Below are 20,180 nucleotides of genomic sequence, written 5' to 3'. Positions count from 1 at the left end.
TTACTTGGTGTTTTCTATATGTATTCCTAGTCCAGCCCCCAAACCCCTCCCCAGTTGTGCCAGTCTCCTCTAATATGTTCACACTCATCAGCTGTTCTATAAATTTCATCTGCTTAATTCATCTCTCTTTGAGCTTTCTTACTTGTTAGTAAGTTCCTTTTAGGCCCACTGCATGGATGTCCTCCTGGGTCTTCCTTCGCTGTCACCATGAAAATTCCCTGTGTTCTTACATTAGACTGTGTCTTCCATCTTCTTGGTTTAATCCTTCATTTTGATGGAGTACATTTTCCAATAGTTTCCTTACAGGGTTCGTGAGAAATCTATCTGGGGGAGGGAGTTTATATTTCTGAAGATATCTTAGTTCTGTTTTCATACTTTTGGCGGGGGGCTGGTTTTAGAATTCTGGGTTGAAATTCATTTCCTCTCAGAACACTGAAGGAATTGCTCCAATGCCCTAAACTTCAGTTTTTGCTGTTAAAAGTCTGATGGAAGTCTGTCCTGTGATCATTTTTCCTCTGTAAATCTATAGGCTCTTTCTTTGTCTCCAAGTCCTGAAAGTTCATGATGGTGTGCTATACTGCATTTACATTCATAGTACTACTCAGTCAAGTGGGGCCTTTGACTCTGGGAACTCAGGGCTTTTGCTCTCATGAAGTTTCTTGAGTTATTTCCTTGATTTCTTCTCCTCTATTTCACTGTTTTCTCTTTCTGGAACTTTTTTTGGGGGAGAGGGGAGAAAGGAAATAGGTTTGAAATTCCTGAAATGATTCTCTGCTTTCTTGTATGTTCTCCTCTTTTCTATATTTGAAGATATTCCCCTAACTTCTAGATATTTTTTTAACTTCAGCGCTGTCATATTTGTTACTTTCTTTGAGTTATTTTTTCTTGTTTTTTTGTTTGTTTTTAGTATTTTATTGCTTTATAAGTAGAAGAAGATCTCATCTCTCTCTGGACATCAATGAAAATTTTTAAGCTTTCTTCTCCCTGAAGTCCCTCTATTTCTTCCAGTTTGCTCTTGTTCCATTTACTTATTTGTTTATTTTATTCCTCATATACTTCTCAACCATGCAGTGACTTTTGACCACGGAGCTCAGTGAAAGCTCTCTCCATGGTGGAGAGCTTGCCATCCATGATTTCTACTCAATTGAGGGGCCAGGGACATGTTACTGGGAAATCCCAATTCTCAGTGAATCCTAAGTCACTGGGAAATCCCGGTGAAGACGTCCCAGTTTCTGCCTGGAGGCTCTGTCCCTGTCGGGCTGGGGACCAGTAAAGGAAGGCTGTTCCCTCCTCATGTAGCTTCTGCCTTACTCTCCTCTTCCCAGAGTCCCGTTACACGTAGGAAAACTATTCACCGTGTTCCATAGGTCACTCATATGATTTTCTGTAGTTTCCGTTCTTTTATTAAATCCTTTCTTTTGTACATTTTTCCATTTACACTTCCAATTTTCTAACCCTGTTTCTGTTGTGTCTCATCAAGAACTGAATTGTATTTACAAGTGAACAAATGCCCATTTGATTTTTTCTTATGTGTATTCCAGGGCTCTATTATATCAGCCACCTTTCGGGGTGCCTGGGTGGCTCAGTGGTTAAGCAGCTGCCTTCAGCTTGGGTCATGATCCCAGAGTCATGGGATCAAGCCCTGCATGCATCTCCGTACTCTGCAGGAAGCCTGCTTCTCCCTCTCTCACTCCCCCTGCTTGTGTTTCCTCTCTCTCTGTCTCTCTCGATCTCTCTCTGTCAAATAAATAAAATCTTTAAAAAAAAAAATCAACCCCCTTTTAACTTCTTTCCTATGTTCTTCCCTGTTTTCTTTAACAAACTAATCAGAGCCGTCGTGAAGTTCTTACTTGCTTACTTCAAAATGTAGGATGACCTGGGAGTCTGTTTATAGTATCTGTTTTATTTTGTTTTTTGTTCATGTGTTCTGCCCATGCTTGGCAATTTCTCACTGCAAGCGGGACATGGTATATAAAAAGCTGTAGGCAGGACACACCCGCTGATGATGTCATTCTCCACAGAGGGCGCTCCCTGCCTATGCTGGGCAAACAGTGGTGGCTGATTATTTCAATCCCAGTCAAGGTTCCACTGCAATGAGGCAAAACCATTTGCAGCCCTGGTAAACTCAGACTCTCCCGGCTTTGTTCCTGGCCTTTGTGAGGATCCTTATGTGAGACTCTTGTGTGATCCCCTCCCCTGACGAGTCCCAAACTCAATTTTTCCTCATGAAACTGCCCAGAAGCAACAGTGTGCCTTTTAGAGATTTTCTGGATAGATTTTGAGCTTCCTGTTCCACACAGCCCCAGAATTGAGCAAATGTTCTTCACAGAAATCTGGAACATGCTCAAGGCTGCCCAAATCTCCACAGAACCCCCCTTGGTTTTTCTATTCCCCAATAGTAGCTCGCTGGTACAAAGCCCTAATTCTGTCTGTACACATCATTGACAAAGGCAGCCAAGTTAAAAATGGCGACAGAAAGTCCACGCAGCTCTTCAAGGTCTTCCCCTCCCTCAGCTGCGCTCGCTGCTCTCTGAGCCCATTTCTGTAACTATCTGGTGTGGCAGCCACAGTGGGTTTCTACTCCAGGCTCTGCCCCCCTTGGAAAACAAAAGTCACCAAGATTGATTTTATTTTTTTTTAATATGGGAAAGAATTTTATACTTGTAAAATTAATTGGGAGGTGTGTTCAAGTCATTAAAATCATGGTTAGCATTTCCACATTGATGTACCTTTTGCCCATAGAACGTCATTCACTGGTGATTCGGAAAATACTGCTTTACTAATTTATGCAAATCTTTATATTGTTGGCACACATTTATTATCCAAAAGGAATATATCACATTTGTTCATATCACCACTGAGCTCATTAGACGTGGACATAAAGTTTCTGAAATTCTAATTTGCTTGAAAGCTCAGATTTTATCATTAACAAATAATCCATCAGTTACTTTCCTTGAACTGACAGACTCAAACTGTTCATTCTCAAGAAAATAATGTCAAAACCGAAGTCAAAATTATCATAGTTTTGCATATACTATAGTATATACTATTTGCATATGCTATACATATATACTGTGTTTCATGGAAAAGTTGCTTCTCAGTTTACATCTCAAATGCCTTTCTTCCCGCCGATGATCATAACTTTAGTAATCAGCAGGCATGCTTTGTGTCTACTTCCGGTTTGAAATCTGTGACATTCCTTTTGTCATGCCAGTTACTCAGGATGCTTTCTTAAAAGATTGAAATAATACAACATATCAATAAGCTTTGGCTCCTGCTCTTGAAACTTCAATGTAGACCTACAGACCTAGAGTACAAATTGTTTATTTTCACTCTCTGGACTTAGACAGACATACAGGTGTATTTGTAGGTACAGAGAAACAGTGTGTTGTGTGGGTTGTTGATGCCATATATCATTTTATTTTGCAGCATCTAACATTCACAAGAGAATTTGATTCAGATTCTCTAAGACATTATAGCTGGGCTGCAGATACCTTGGACAATGTCAATCTTGTCTCAAGTCCTGTTCATTCTGGGTAAGTAATCTAAAACTCACTTTTCTTTATCCTGTTAAATGAACATTACATTTATTATTTGGAGTTATAAATTCATATCAACAAGCTTCATATGTATGAAATCCTGGTCTTCTGAAGACTTCATTAGTGAGTATATGTGATGTATATTTGTAAGTCATTAGTCATTTTTTTCCTCTGAGCAAAATGGTATATCTGTTTTTTGTTGAAGGAAGCACAGTGATAGAGAGGAAGAGAATTAGAGTATTGGTACATAAAAATTTCTTGCCTTTTTGGTGCTATTTCCAGGTCTTTAATTTTTCTTTTCAATTAAAAAAAAATTAAGTCTAGTCATTTCCCTTCATTTTACCTGATTGAAATCAAGTTTTATTTCTGAGTGCTTAATTTTTCTTTCTAATGAAAAATTCAATATGGAGGTCTGTCTGATCATTTACCTCACTGACTGCTTTCATGCTTTGCTTTGAGCCTGAAATCTCCAGGCCAAGTTTGGTACCTTCTGTATTCCTGAAATAAGATTATGCTTAAGTTGTATTAAATTATAACTAGAAGAAGAGAAATTAATTTTAAAATGGAAAGAAAGGAATTCACTTTTAAAAAGTGAAGGTACCAATGTGTGTACCCTAGGGGCGCAGTGGTAAAAACCACATGGGACAGGCTCCTCCCTGCTGTCCCACTGGTGGCGGAACCTGGGGTAGGTGGTGGGAAGTAGGTGGTAGGTGCTCCAACTGCCGACCTGATCATCACTGTATATTTTGATGTGGGATTCTTTACCTTTTGGTAATTAAAACATGGGGTAATTGAATCTCCTCAAATAGAATGCAAATAATTGAGAGGCTGAAAAACATCCAGGTGTTTTCACTTCTGAAACTGGCATTTGGGCCATAAATTAGTTGTGACCCAGAACAAGGGTGGATTAGCTTGCAATTAAATAAATTAACACTAATTAACATTACTGAAATGCTGTATGTATTCCATGAAGTATTTTCTGCTGCTTTTAATTGAAATAAATGTTATAGCTAATGTTTACCTTTGTATGTGCCTGGCATTGTGTTAAATGTTTTACATGTATTATCCTACTTAATTTTTGTTTGAACCTTGAAATGACACTGGGAGGTAGGTTTTACTCATTACCCCCATTCTATAGAAGAAAAGTGAGACTCAGAATGATGCTGCAGGTTATTTGAAGCATTCTTACAGAATTGTGGCTTGTGGCACAAGGATGTGCGGTATCATTCAAATGGAAATAATTGATATGAAAGGGCTTTATCAACTATAAACTACATGGCAGTCTTCGACTCATTAACACTGCATTTCTTTAACTCAATCAGAAAAATCTTAATTATAGTCACATTAATTTTTAATTGCTTAAAATATTTACACCACCGATGTTAGATGTTTATGGATCTAACATTGAAAATGCAAAAAAAAAGAAAAAAAAAAAGAAAAAAAAATCAGTTGAGAAGGAAAATAAAAAATACCCGGGACACACTCTGTGAGCAGCATGTTCAAGAGTTCCTTGTATCAAGCTTAGTGAATTGTTGCTGTGTCTCAAAGACCTAGAACCAGCATCTTGTATTCTCCACACAGGAAAGAAAAGTACTAGGGTCCAATTCAGTCAGCTCTTAGGCTTTGCTTCAAAGGATGGTTTGAACTTCAATGAGGAGTTAAAGGAGCACAGAATAATAAAATCAGAAGTAGACTTTCCCATACACAGGAAACAGTGAAATATTTGAATATGTGCATTCTCTCTCTCCTTCCTCCTGAATTTATTGAAGACAGTGGCCATGTCCGGGAGAGCAAAAATAATGGCAGTTAGTGTGGGCGTATTTGAAAAGGAAACTACAGACGTGGCATACACTCAGAAACGATTCCCTAATGCCAGGTCCGGGGAGTAGCTTCTGTAGCCACGTAAAACAAATATTTCTCCAGGTTGTCCCACAAATGCCAGATGCCTTGGTTTCACTCTCTGATGGTTTTTATTTTTTCTTTGCTTATCATTGACATTTTCTGTTGCCTGCTTCTAATTATCTTACATTAATTTTTTCCCATTTGCTTCTAAATTATTTTGCAGCTATTCTTCTCCACTTCCTCAGTATGATTCAAGGTGATAACTGTGTCTTTGATGTGAACCATCCTTTTTTGTATTTTTAATTTATGTGAAGTTTTCCCGCAGTTAGATGTGTCAATGTCTGTAATCTGCTTTCGTCATCCCGCTGTTCTTTAAAAGTAGAATCATCCATGTGTTAGTTTTAGGATCATTTGTAGAATTTCTGCTTTAGTGTAAGTATTAATAAGATGCAACCAATATGATTAAACATCACCTTCTGATTTGTTTCTAAGAAGTTATTTTGCATGAGATTTTGTTTTGCACAGAATATGTAAGGAATGAGTTTGGAAAACAAATCACTGTATTTCATGATTGTTACTGAATAATAGGACCCTATCCTGCTTAACATTTATTCTCACCTCTCCTCAGTCAACTGGCTCTTAAAGTTGAAAACCTTAAAACAATAAATGATTGCTAATGAATACCAGGGGGGCAGTGGGTGCTATGGGGAACCCAGAGAAAGAGCTTCTTCTAATTTGTTGTTAAAATCGTCTAAGACCTGTTTTTTCCATTTGGTTCTGATATTCTTTGTACTTTGGATATATTTTTTTACGATCTTATTTATTTGACAGAGAGAGTTCACAAGTAGGCAGAGAGGCAGAGAAAGAGAGAAGCAGGCCCCCTGCCGAGCAGAGAGCTCGATGCGGGACTCAGTCCCAGGACCCCAAGATCACGACCTGAGCAAAGGCAAAGGCTTAACCCACTGAGCCACCAGGCGCCCCTGTACTTTGGATATTTTTATATCAACATGAATATCTGCTCAGCAGATATAGATCTTTTTCATATAGATATATTTTTAGTATTAGTAACCTCGTCTGACCTAGGCAGTTCCTAAGCACCCTTAACACAAGAGTTTTTGTTCAGTGGCTCACTCAGTAAGCATTTATTATGTCTTTGGGAACTGTGCTCGGCTCTGCAGGTCAAGCAGTGAACAAGACAGGCCTGATCTGAAATACCATTCTATATGGTTGGCATCAGCTGTCATGTAAACACTCCAGTGTTTATTTGTACTAATACAACCAAATTTTCAAACCCAGAGTTTATTTTTTTGAAGTTTTATTTAAGTGATCTCTACACCCAGCATGGGGCTCAAACTCATGACCCCAAGATCAAGAGTCAGATACTCCACCAAGTGAGCCAGCCACATGACCCCCAGAGTTTGTCTTGAATCATTCTGTTGCTTTTACTCCCAATCAGGAGTTGATTTTCAGTATTGACTGCTGAGAAGGATCAGGTTTTGTCTTGGGCTTCTTTATAAAGTTGCCCTGTTGTCTTCATTACTGAGTAAAGGTCGCGCTAAGTATGTGTATGTCTAAGACAGTGTGGGCTCACCAGAGCAGTCTCACGTGAGCCTTGTTATCATTTAGCACTGGAGGCAATTGATGTGGACACTTGCACAAGGAAACAAGTACCTCTGTCTTTGACTTGGGAGTTGTGTGTTTGTCTTGTTTTGGAGGAGGTCAGTCTCTTCCCCTCTTACTTTGAATACGACACTGGTTCCAGCCTCTCGAAGTAGGTCTAATGTTAAAAAAAGAAAAAAAAAATCCAGAGGAAAATCGCTTAATCTAAAATAAGCAGAAGCGTGTGAAAATGATTCTGCCTAACTGATGACCAGAGTTGGTTCTGAACATCTGATTGGCTAAAAATTGAGCCCCATGATCTTGCCTTTCTCCACGGGAATGTCAGACCAGTTTGCTTTGTTGGAGAGGTTCCTCTTCTGAGGTCCAGAAGCATCACTCTTAAGGAAAGGGTCCCCAGCTTGGACCTCCATGCAAAGTCCTAAAATCTGCTTGCAGGATGTTAGAACTGCATTTAGATGAGATATATTTAGTAGAACATTTTGATGGAGGGGATTATTCCCTCCCCTAATACTATAGCTATTCAGATAATCTTCTACTTATCAACATGTGGTGCTGCTCCAGTAATAAGCATATTTTCACATGTGAACGTTGGAATGCAGAGGGACAGATGTTCTCCTGTCTGACTTACACTCTTCCGTATGTTGGACTCATTGGTGTACATTCACTGGAGTGCTTTGTAATACCAGAGATTTGAGGAGGATGCTCTAGGAGCATGTGATAAGAATCAGGAATTAGGATATGCTATAACCCAGATAAGATACTAATAATTTCCTTACACTTTCATGTCTACATGCAGACAAGTAATTTTTCTCCATTAGCTTTAATAGAAAGACCAGTGACAATTTTAATGTACCATTTAGAGACATTTTCTAAAGGCTGTTCAGTTCTGAATGGCTGTACAGATACTTAAGTGGAGGCTATTTTAAACAGTATTAATGCCAAGTTTATACGGAAAAGACTAAATCCCTTTCCATCAAAATTGCCTGAGCAGAACTAGCCATCTGCTTTTATTCTTATATTTTGCTTTGTGGTAGTAAAAATTAAGAGTGTGCGGTATGATTCGGTATCTATTTATTTTATGAGTTGTGCATGTTAAGACATACCGTGGAGTTTCATCTGACTTGTTAGGGAGAGAAATGCCATAGTCAGCATCTGGCTAACTCCACCAATAGTTAAAATGACGCTTGAATACAGCTGAAGTCATTCACAGAGGCCACATAGAGCGGTCTCAGTTCGGGTTTTTACATGCGTGACACTCCTGTAAGAGCCAGTTTTTAATCCCAGCTTGGAAATGTTCACTGTTCCTCAATCTGAGCTTCTGACAAAGTGGCTGGCTTCTGTGAGGAGGCCAGCGTCCCACCAAAACTAAGTTCTTGTGCCCCGCTTTCTGCCCAGTTCACACGTCGAATGCATGTTTGATGTGACTCCACCGTATTTACTTCCAATGTATTTTTAAAGAGAGGAAATGATAGCTACATTGTCTGTCGTTTTAAACCCTAACGTTTAATCTCAAAATCTCCTGTGAAGATGGCATGTTTCCCTCCTTGACTTCACCTCCGGTCTTCTCCCCGCAGGTTCCTGGTTAGCTTTATGGTGGATGCAAGAGGCGGCTCCATGAGAGGGAGCCGTCACCACGGGATGAGAATCATCATCCCTCCGCGCAAGTGCACGGCGCCCACCCGCATCACCTGCCGCTTGGTAAAGAGACATAAACTGGCCAACCCACCCCCCATGGTGGAAGGAGAGGGATTAGCCAGTAGGCTGGTAGAAATGGGTCCTGCAGGGGCACAATTTTTAGGGTAAGTCATTTGATCAATTTTTGTCTTGGCCCTTGTGTGATACATTTGATTTTCTTTGCCCTTTTTAAAAACTCAAGTAGTTAACGCTTAAAACTACTTAGTTGGACCATTGCGACGGAGTACACCTTTTGTGGTGTCAAAGGTCCCAAAAGCTGTGTCATTCTCTGAAAAGCTAGTAGGCTGATACTTCCTTAACTCAGTTTGCTGGTCAAAGCTTTTACTAACCACGAAGCATGTTCTCTGCTCAGTGAGTGCACGGAACCCCAGCGGCCCCCCGTGGAAGTCAAGGCACCATTCTTAGGGAAAAATATAGATGGCGGAACTCTCTCACCACGTTGAATAAATGGCTACTATGGGTACATGTCTTTTTTAAAGATACTTTTTAGGGAACTTAATCCATGGTGATATGGGCTTTTGCAAAAAAAAAAAAAAAAATGAATTCATTTTCTGAGGTGGCACTTGGGTGCAAATGAGGCAGGCTCTGTCGTGACGGACAGTGTGTTCACGATTTCCCCTTCTTGTTTCTCTTCCTGCTGCATGGATGTTATTCAGTAAACTGCATCTTCCTACCAATCCTCCCCCTGTAAATGAGGGCGAGAGCTTGGTTAGCCGAATCCTGCAGCTTGGGCCTCAAGGAACAAAATTTATTGGGTAGGATCTTTATAGACAAGATACAGAATGTCTACAATTCTTTTTTCCATTTTCAATTTTTTTCTGTCACACCCATGGTCTTCTTCTTGTCTGAATTTTATTTTTATCTTTTCAGTTTTTAATGCTTTCAGTTGATGTGTGTCACTGAAAGAAACAGGAACCATAGTGGCTTGACTTAGCTGTAGCACTGCTCCCTCCCCTGTGCTTTCCAAGCATGTGGAGTTCATTGCGAGCCCCCCGCTTCATAAATCTGTGCTTCTGTAAACCTTTCTTTATTTTGAAATGTTTCAACTGGTTATGATAGTCTTTAAGACAGACTGACGATCTAATTTCAACGCAGCGTTAAGAGAAGGTATTTGGAGGCTTTGAATCAACATTTGCTGTAAAGGATATATACATGTGTGAATATATATGTGTGTACATATATATATATACATATATGTACGTGTCTGGAGTTACAGTTTTTTTAAAAGTACGTACTTATGCATACTAAGTAATCTTTATGGGCTTTGAGAAAGCCAAGTCCTCAAGAAGTAAACTGAATTTGATTAAATGTTGGGAATAGAAGATATGTAAAGAAAGCCAACGAGGCAGCAGATAGAATACTCTACTGAAGTTATTAAATTGTCTTGTTTTGTTTTGTGTAAGCTGAAATGTGTTGGTATTTGTTGTTTGTTTGCTTGTCTGTCTGATTGGTGGATTTGCCTTGGCAGTCTGCATGAAGAGACCTGTTATGAAAAGTTATGCTTGGCTTTCACCTTGGTCAAAGGCCCTGGTTCATACCTTCTCTCCAGTATTGTTGAATGTCCTACACAAAGCCACATTCTTTAAATATTTACAGAGACAGTATCTGATACATTAACCTGCAAAGATTGTATCTAGTTCTAAAAAAAAAAAAAAAAAATTTAATGTCAAATCAGACATAGTTAAAACTATGTTAAATATCTTAACTCTTGAAATTATTAACTCTCTTAGGAATACGTGATTTTGTTTCTATCAAAAAATAAAAATTTTTAAATCCTTATATATAAATTCATTTAGGATTATATAAAAAAATAAAAAATATATATAAATATAAATTTTTAAATCCTTAATTTGAGTTAATTGTAATTATTTTGCCAAAAGAAAAATTGTATTTATCAACCCACTTTAAGTGAATGCTTTTGTAATAAATGAAATGCTCCTATATTCTTATGTTATTGGATCATTGCAATGCCTCTCCCTTTATGTGCTCTTACCTATTTAAACCCATGTCTCCTATTATGACCGGTACTTAAACACATAGGTTAAGAGGTGAGGTTACATACAACCTCTGTAGGAGAATAATGATACTGTCTACTTAAATGTCATAAAATAAAGCTGCACAATCCAACTACATAAACTGTGTGTGATTGTGGTCTGCTTACTTCCATCCATCTTTTTTAGCATTTATCCTATTTTAAAAGTTAACAAAATTATTCCTGTGCTCGACTGGCTGTCTTCAATTTGCAGCCATCCTGTCCACATTCTTTGGCAAAAGGACACTGTCAAAAATTAATGTGTGGCTATATTACAATTTCAAGCCGACAAGTGCTTTTTCAGAAGTTTAAATCTTCCTGTGCAGGTTATACTAGAGTTAGGAAGTGACGTTGCCCACTACCATTTCACAAATTAAAAACGAGAGAAAGGAAGTCACTGTTGGAGTAAATGACTATGTCGATTGATCATTTGCTTGCTAAGGGACAAACACCTGTGATCTTTCGAAGCAGGAAATCTACAGAATTTCTCTTTTCAAAGAAATGACTGTGTCCTTTTAAATCATTAGCTTTTTTGCATAATATAATATAGCTATTGTGTTTTTAAAAATGGGCCAACTTTCTTATGGTCTGTTTTCATAACTTTCAATTCCTTGATTCAAAAATCCTGTTTATATGTGCTGAATATTTTCCCCTTATTAAATCAAAATGCCTAACTGGCAGTAGGCCCTTATGAATTGTTGGTGAATGAATGAATGATGGCATGTTCTCAGGCTTCTAACATATTATTTAATTAGCAAATGATTCTGCAGCTTTGAAGTTATTCCCAACCTTAGTGGCACCTCTGATTTTCAAATGAATACTGTTGATGACACTGTTTTTGAAAATATGACACTACAAATATATTTCATTTGATCGCAAAATAATGTGGATTTTTCTTCCAGCCCTGTCATAGTGGAAATCCCTCACTTTGGGTCTATGCGAGGAAAAGAGAGAGAACTCATTGTTCTTCGAAGTGAAAATGGTGAGACGTGGAAGGAGCATCAGTTTGACAGTAAAAATGAAGATTTAACCGAACTGCTGAATGGCATGGACGAAGGTAATTATGACGACTCCTTGTCTCTGTAAATGTCAGCAAGTGACGATCAAAGTCCTGGCCGCGTTGAAGTTCATGCCACTGAAGGTCGTGTTCTGACCCGGGAGTCTGCAGCCCCGGCATTTGTTGCTGCTTTCTGAATCTCCGGCAGGAAGCTCCTTTTAATCCGACAGCCTTTTTTTCTCACAATACTAGTGTACAGATAGTACATTGATGATTCTTTCAGTCTCTAGTCAAATATGTTCATCTTTCCAAAACCCAAGAGAGTCTTCTAAGTGCAGGACATGTAAGGGGGAGGTTAATAATGGTGGAAGGTATGCAAAGCATGCAGCACATTTTTAAGGAAATACGTTTGCATTTTATTTTTGGAATTATTATTTCTGGATCCTTTCCTGTATCTCCGTTTTGTTCCTGAGGATTTCAACATTCTTTGCAAATTTTTAATTTCTGTTGGGCAATCATCACCGAAAAAAAATAAGTTGCAGGCTAGTTATTGGAGTCTGGGTCGTTTTCTGTGCCTCCTAGTAAGCCCACATGGCAGACCTATCACCGTCATTGGAGCATGGCCCTCCCGCAGCTGTCTGACCCTCAAAACCAAGCAGGTTTTCTGACAAGATGCTGGGAATAGACTTGTTTTGAGACTAGGTACTTGATGCGAGATTTCCTTTAAAAAGGTCAAAAGCAATCAGAGACCAAGTTCACCACAGAGTGAATCTTTATACTGAGTTCCTAATCACTACAAATTCAGCAGTTCTAAAGAACAGCTTTATTGGAGATAAAATTCACATACCATAAAATTCACTGTCTTAGCATTGAATTTACTGGCTTTTGGAAGGCATCTGCATAGTCTCCTGGTTTCAAAGAAAGGACAAAGGAGCTGGACCGACTCAGGTATTAGAGGGATGACCATGGGCAAGTTCTTTGGTCCCTGCAAGCTTCTTCCATTTCTGTAAAATGGAAGTCACCTTCCTTCCTCTGTAGAGTTGTGACTGGGAAAAAATAATCCTGTGAAGCCCTTGTGAGACACAGCCTTTGACACTCCGTAAGCCGTCAGTAAATATCAGCTGTTGTCACTATTCATTCTAGAGGGGAGAATTGCCCTGCCAGAGGTTCTGTATATGACACGGTTCATCGCAGCCAACCAGGACTTTAAAGATGTTTTTACAGTGGGGTAGAAGGAAACTTAGAGTTGTTGAGTTTCTACCATTCATGAGGCAGTGATAAATTCCTTTCTATATGAAAACTTAAAACTAAAGTATAGTACTATAAAGTAGATAGTTTTAATCACACTTTACAGGTGAGGGAATGGAAGTTCTGAGTAGCAATGCTGGCATTGAAATCTTGTCCTATCTTGTTTTCAAAGATGTAACCATACCCCACTGATTTTAGAAGTGTGTGTCCTATGGAGAAGAAAATAAACTTAAAGAGGAAAATTCCTACAAACCTAGATTTAAGGTCCAGAAGAATAGTCATATTTGTATATGATACTGACATTTAGATCACATGCCATCTATAACTTCAAATGATTTCTAACAGGAACATGCAGTGGTAATTGAGATTTCTAATTTTTATTACCTTAATTTGAAGCATGAAGTGTAGTCATTCTCTTATAAGGAAATTGATAAGAAAACACAATTAAAAGCTTTGAAAAGGGGGCACCTGGGTGGCTCAGTGGTTTGAGGCCTCTGCCTTCGGCTCAGGTCATGATCTCAGGGTCCTGGGATCGAGCCCTGCATGAGGCTCTTTGCTCAGCAGGGAGCCTGCTTTCTCCTCTCTCTCTCTCTGTCTGCCTCTCTGCCTACTTGTGATCTCTGTCTGTCAAATAAATAAATAAAATCTTAAAAAAAAAAAAGCTTTGAAAAGAATGCGTCCTAGGGAATGAATTGAATTAGCATTTTGAAAATAGTAAAAGAATATAGATGAGTCAGGATTTAAAAATGGAGAGATGAGGAGAAGTAGGTCTTCCAGAGAAGGTAGTTATTTTGATTTAAGGACAATAGAATATATAAATATTCTCATGTTTCTAGTGTTTTTTTTTTTTTAAAGATTTTACTTACCTATTTATTTATGTGAGAGAGAGAGAGAACATGAGCCGGGGGAGCGGCCGAGAGAGAGGGATAGAGAGAATGTTAAGCAGATTCCCTCCTGAGCATGGAGCCTGATGCAGGGCTCGATCCCACAACCCTGAGACCATGACCTGAGCTGAAACCGGGAGTTGTTTGCTCAATGGGCTGAACCACCCAGATGCGCCCATGTTTCTGGTGTTTTTTAAATGCAAGCATCATAGATCACTGGTGATTGAAATGTAGCCTCTGTTCCACAAGGATTTTCTTTTTTTTTTTTTCTTTTTAATGGATAGCTACCTTAATACTGTAAGCTCCTGAGGGTAGGGCACGTGTCTTAACCACCTTTGAACCCCCAGTATCAGACACAGCACTGATTTAGGCTCCCTTGCACTGCTGGTGAGGGGCAGGAAAAGGAACCTCCTTAAAATTATTTAGCTCTCTGGAGGAAACGTCCCCGTTAGTCTGTTTCCTCTACTCCAAACATCATTAATGTTAATCTCCAGGAAAAAAAAAAAATTAGAGAGGAGCATTTACTTTGAGGAAAGTTTTGAGAAAGTAACAATATTCTAGGAAGAATCCTGAGCATTCTAAAACAATGCCGTCCGAGAGAACTTTATACGATGGTGGAAATACTCTGTATGCATGCTGTCCAACGGTAATCGCTAGTCATGTGATTTGGGAGTACTGCAAATGTGACTAGTGCAGCTGAGGAGGGTAATCTTTAATTTTGTTTCATTAATTTCAGGTAGCCAAACATAGCCACTCGCTACCGCATCAGACACTGTAGTTCTAGCAAAGACACTGAGTTCTAATATGTTCTCCTTCATTTTTGAGTATGGATTATAGTATGCCCTAACAGTCACAAGTGGATTTTTTTTTTTTTAATTCTTAAGATTTATTTATGGAATGGGCTTCCATGATCTCTTGCTGACTTGTGTTCATTTTGTTTTGAAGAAACCAATTTTCAAATAGGAATTCGTCCTATCTTTGCTTCGTCAATGATGCCCCCAGTGCTGCCGTACTCAAGGCATCTCTCAGATGTTTAAAAGAAATGATGATTTAACCCTCCATCCCAGATTCTGTGCATTATCTTGGAAATAGTAGAAAGAGTTTCTTTGCTACAATTTTATTTTTAAAAATATTTTTTTATTTGAGAGAGAGAGAGAGAGAACATACACATGAGCAGTGGGGAGGGGTAGAGAGATAGGGGGAAGCAGACTCCCCACTAAGCAGGGAGCTCAATCCCAGGACCCCAAGATCATGACCTGAGCCAAAGGCAGACATTTAACGGACTGAACCACCCAGTTGCCCTTCATAAATGTCTCCTTTTTAACCCTCTTACATAAATGAATCCTGCTTTATAACTAATATAACTATAACTTTATAACTAAGCTTAAAACCCAAATATTTAAAAATCATCTTTTTTTTTAAAGATTTTATTTATTTATTTGACAGACAGAGATGACAAGTAGGCAGAGAGGCAGGCAGAGAGGAGGAAGCAGGCTCCCTGCTGAGCAGAGAGCCCGATGTGGGACTTGATCCCAGAACACTGGGATCATGACCTGAGCCGAAGGCAGAGGCTTTAACCCACTGAGCCATCCAGGCACCCCCAAAAATCATCTTAACCCATATTTTGATAACAGATTTTGACTAAACACAATCATGAAAATGAGGTTATGGTTCTGTAGTATTTCAAAACATGCAAAGCCTTTCCAAATGCACAATTTAGTAATTAGAATTGAGGAGTTAGAATAACTCAGTAGTCAGAGCAACTTCAGGGCAAGACAGGTTCGAGGAAGAGGATAATTTTCCCAGTGTAATGTGGTTAGGATCAGGATCTGTGGACGTCCCGTAGACTGGAATTCCCATCCTGACCGGGTGCGACCCTAACCAAGCACTAAATCTCCCTAAACTTTAATTTCAGTCTGTAAAGTGAAGGTCCCTCACAGAGAACCAAGGGGAAAGTGACAAGCTAATGTAAGTAAAGTTCTTCACCCAAGCCCAATACATGAGAACCGTTCAGTCTGTGGTAGGATTCATTGCCGCTGCCTGCGTACAGTTGTGCAGGAGAGCAGGTCGGAGCTAAAATCCTGACTCTTCTCCTCCCGAGCCAGCTGCTCCAACAGTGGCTGCAGGACAAAGTCTCTTAACCTAATGTTCCCAAGTCATTTACCAGCAGGGTGGTGTCTGCCCCTGTGGCTCCCTCTTCCAGGTCACATAAGGCTAGCCGAGGCCCTGGTCCTGGTTCTTACCTCCCCATCACCACCACCCAGTCAGGAAATCTAAAAAGATCTGGATCTAGACTTCTAAAATGCAGACTTCTGCCTCCAAATTTAGCTGTTTCTCTGTAATACTCCTTCGCCTTTCTGTGTTCTCAAATGAAGGATGTCTCTGAAAGTGTTCTGTGTGGAGTAAAAATGTTACATAAATGTTAGCTGCTATTTAAAATTTCCGTGACTCATCAAGGTACCATCTTAGTTCTTCTGTGACTCAAAAGGAGATGAGATGCATTCAGGAAAAAACTGTCATTGCAAAATACAGTGGAATTAAGATTAATTTCTGCCGCTGGTGAGCCCAGAGACAAAAGCGTATTGATGTTTACGCTAATGAAGCAGGTGTGTTAGCAAAGCTCCTACTGAAGTAAGAGGCTAGAATGACAGAAAACAGGTGGTCTGGGTATGACGAACCTGCTGTTACCGCTAGGATATCACGTGGCAGGAACAACTTTCCTCTTTGGCAGCAGACATAGGTCTTATTCAAGCACTTGTCATGTCTCTGCTGAGAAAAAGATAGTGCAACATGCAAAATATTCATTCTGCTCCCCAAAAAACATCATCTTTAAAGTGCACCAAGTTGAATCCACTTCGTAATAAGTTTGTTTAAAATCTTCAGTTAATTGAGCTCATGGAGTTCCGTTGAACGTGTTTAAAATTGTGCCTCCAGTGCTAGATCCCAAGGGGTGTTTTGTAGTTTGTGATTTTGCTGGAACTGGGAGTATTGATTAGCAGAAGAATCCCTCATCGTTGGAGGTCTCAATTGCAGAGCTCGAGAAGTGCTCCCATCCTGCGCCATCACTGTGGTCACCACTAGCTGCGTGTGGCTCAGAGCACGTGGAACTATACACAGAGATGTGCTGTGAGTGGAAAACACAGCAGATAGGCAAAGTATATCCCACCCCACAAATCTATATCTGATTAATAATTTTTACATTAGTTACATGTTGAAGTGGCAATATTTTAGATATTATGGGCTAAATAAAAAATAATATTAAAATTAATTTTAATCTGTTCCTTTTTATTTTTCCAGTGTGGCTATAAGGATATTTAAAATTATAGGGGCACCTGGGTGGCTCAGTGGGTTAAGCCTCTGCCCTCAGCTCAGGTCGTGATCCCAGAGTCCTGGGATCAAGTCCCGCATCGGGCTCTCTGCTCAGGGGGAGCCTGCTTCCTCCTCTCTCTCTCTCTGCCTGTCTCTCTGCCTTCTTGTGATCTCTGTCTGTCAAATAAATAAAGAAAAATCTTTTTTAAAAAAAGGATATTTAAAATTACAAATGTGGCTTGCATTATATATTTTTTTTAGATAATGCTCCTCTGGACAGTGTATAGACTCATGTATCCACATTTATTAGGTTTTAAAATCAAGATCATTGCTACCTAAGCATCACAAGAAAGCTTTGAGGATATAAGGATTATGCTGTTATTTTAAAACCCCAGCCACTGTATTGGAATCAAGTATAGGTGAAGGTCCCCAAACAATGCTACAAATGCCAGGAAAATGTTTCCTTGCTGTTGTCATTGCTTCACTTTCCCATGATACCGAGTGAAAGTTTAAATAATTAATAATAATTATTATTATTATTAAGTAATTATTAATTATTAATTATAATAATTAAAGAATTATGTTATTTCTTTTTGTAAATTGGAGCAGGAAAGAGAAATTGATAGCTATAATGTTATATTACTAGAAAACAAATTTCCCATAATTTATTATCTAACTGTAGCAACAGTAACTACAGAAAATACATACTTCTCAGTTAAAAATTGCAATTTTGGTTCATCTCGGTTGAACTTGTTTTTAATTTATCAGCCAGGAGACAGAGAGTAATCTTAAAGCCTCAAGTCCCGATTTTAGCAATAGCTGAGCCACGAGAAGTGAAATGCCTGGCTTAATGTTGTACACAGCACCATCTGTTGGACAGATCTGTTAACAAACTTGAAAAATTCTGAAGGAAAAAGTAAAATTGAACTTAACCAAATCAAAATTGTGTTACGGGAGGGGGGAGCAGTGCATACAAAATAGTGTCTGGTAAACCATAACAAAATACTGACTTTCTATCGGTGGCCATGAAATTTAGTTTAAATCCGTTGCATGACCACTATCACATTGCAGAAGGAAAGGAACCTGCGCTAGAACAGTTTCCCACACTGACTGGCCAACAAATGAGAATGGGACCAAAGCAAATGAGCATTAATAATGGATAATAATTTATGGATGCCTGTGTATGTGAATTTGCCGGCATTTACATGTCTTTATGAAACATTTGTGCGTCAAAACAATGACGTCAAACCCCTGACCCACATGTCAGACAGAAGGGGGCTCTTAGCCTTCTGAGGACAGGAAAGCAAGTCTGAGAGATTGAGTGTAAGCCTTACTAATTCAGTGTAGATGTGGCTGGAGGCCAGTATGGCAGACACAGCAAGTGTAGGCCCCCTGGAGTTCAGTGTGTTTCTGTATCTGCTGGACACAGTCTTACTGATTTATGGTGTTCAGCTTTCAAACATTATATATGATCCTGGTTTTGAACGCAGGATTATATGGTTTGTCTTCCTGGATGTACTAGTAGTGGTTTAAACAAAAGGTAGAAGAAAGTGACATAAGGGAGCTAATCGCCTGAAAGCCGATTTTTTATTTACCTAAGTGGAAAAGTAAGCAAATATGGAAAAACATTTTCCTGGAAAATACACATAGAGAAGCAGATGCAGAGGATGTTAGGTTTCTGCAATCCTGGAGGAAAACCCTGGAGTGATTATTCTGACATGACCAGACACTCGCTCCCTGACTTCTCTCCCAGAAAGCCTTCCCTAAACCCCAGAGTAAGTGAGATCCACCTGGTAAATATGGCCACGACACCTGGCTGGTCATCTTCTGTGACAAGCAACTTTGAATTTTGCTGTCTTCCTTGATATGCTGTGAAGTCCCTGTGGAGAGGGACTGGCCCTGACTTGTTGACAGCCATATGCCCAGTGCCCGGACAGCTCTTAGCACAGGACTGTCATCTCACCATGCTGAATGAATGGAAATATGAATGCTTTGTATCCAGGCATCTGTCCCCACTTTCAACAATACATTTTCTTAATACTTCAGTGACCCATACCCAAGAAAGAATGCAACTTTCTAAAGGAAGGGATACAGCCAAATGAGGAGAGGAGGTCTGGGTGGCAGGTAAAGGGCAAATAAGGATTAGAAATTCACTTAAAAATACTTTTTTTTTTTTTTTTTTTTTTTTTTTAAGATTTTATTTATTTATTTGACAGAGAGAAATCATAAGTAGATGGAGAGGCAGGCAGAGAGAGAGAGAGGAGGAAGCAGGCTCCCTGCCAAGCAGAGAGCCCGATGCGGGACTCGATCCCAGGACCCTGAGATCATGACCTGAGCCGAAGGCAGCGGCTTAACCCACTGAGCCACCCAGGTGCCCCAAAAATACTTTTAAGGAAAAAAAAACTTTTAAGAAATAGGATTGTCAGAAATTATATAGATTGCTAAAACTGGAGGGGAAACATGTAGATACATCATTGTTTCAAGACATGCTTCATCATTAACACTCAATACATTGTACAAATCTGAGTAATGAAGATGTTGCATCTTCTTGCATAGTTAAAGATGTAAAATAATGCTGATCCAGGCAGACATAAAGCAGATGCCAGAACTGAATAGAATATAAGTTAAGTTACTGAGAGTGTAGTGGCGCCTGGGTGGCTCAGTCAGTTGAGCGTCTGGCTCTTGGTTTCAGCTCAGGTCATGCGTGATTTCAGGGTCCTGGGATTGAGCCCCGTATGTGCAGCGCTAGGGGGTTCTCTTTCTCCTTCTTCTGGTCCTTCCCTGGCTCTCTCTCTCTCTCTAATAAATACATTAAATCTTTTTAAAAAATTACTCAAATTATAGATGTGCATGAGCTCTCTCTGTACTCTTTGCAACTTTCCATGACGCTATAATTACTTCAAAATAAAAGTTGATCAAAATTGAAAAGATTTCTATTATGTTTACATTAAGGAAGAAGGGTCAGTTGTACCACTTGGTTTTGGGCTTTTTTCCCTGCAACATCTTGGACAGGC

At 39.4% G+C, this 20,180-nt stretch overlaps 1 protein-coding gene across 4 annotated transcripts in view; it reads left to right on the top strand.

Annotated features, from left to right (window-relative positions):
* ANK3 (ankyrin 3) overlaps positions 1 to 20,180 on the top strand; it is a 670,694-nt gene that overhangs the window by 586,530 nt on the left and 63,984 nt on the right. For 3 of the 4 annotated variants that reach the window (XM_059397461.1, XM_059397462.1, XM_059397460.1), the window contains 4 exons: positions 3,430 to 3,536; positions 8,576 to 8,800; positions 9,353 to 9,451; positions 11,631 to 11,785. In XM_059397461.1, coding sequence (XP_059253444.1) covers positions 3,430 to 3,536; positions 8,576 to 8,800; positions 9,353 to 9,451; positions 11,631 to 11,785 — 586 coding nt within the window. The remainder of the gene's footprint in view (positions 1 to 3,429; positions 3,537 to 8,575; positions 8,801 to 9,352; positions 9,452 to 11,630; positions 11,786 to 20,180) is intronic. The other variant, XM_059397463.1, reaches the window with a different exon arrangement.

Source organism: Mustela nigripes, chromosome 4, assembly GCF_022355385.1.
Source record: "Mustela nigripes isolate SB6536 chromosome 4, MUSNIG.SB6536, whole genome shotgun sequence".
NCBI classification, from domain to species: Eukaryota; Metazoa; Chordata; class Mammalia; order Carnivora; family Mustelidae; genus Mustela; species Mustela nigripes.
The sequence above is the reverse complement of the archived record's forward strand: the minus strand, read 5'-3'. Positions and strand labels throughout refer to the sequence as shown.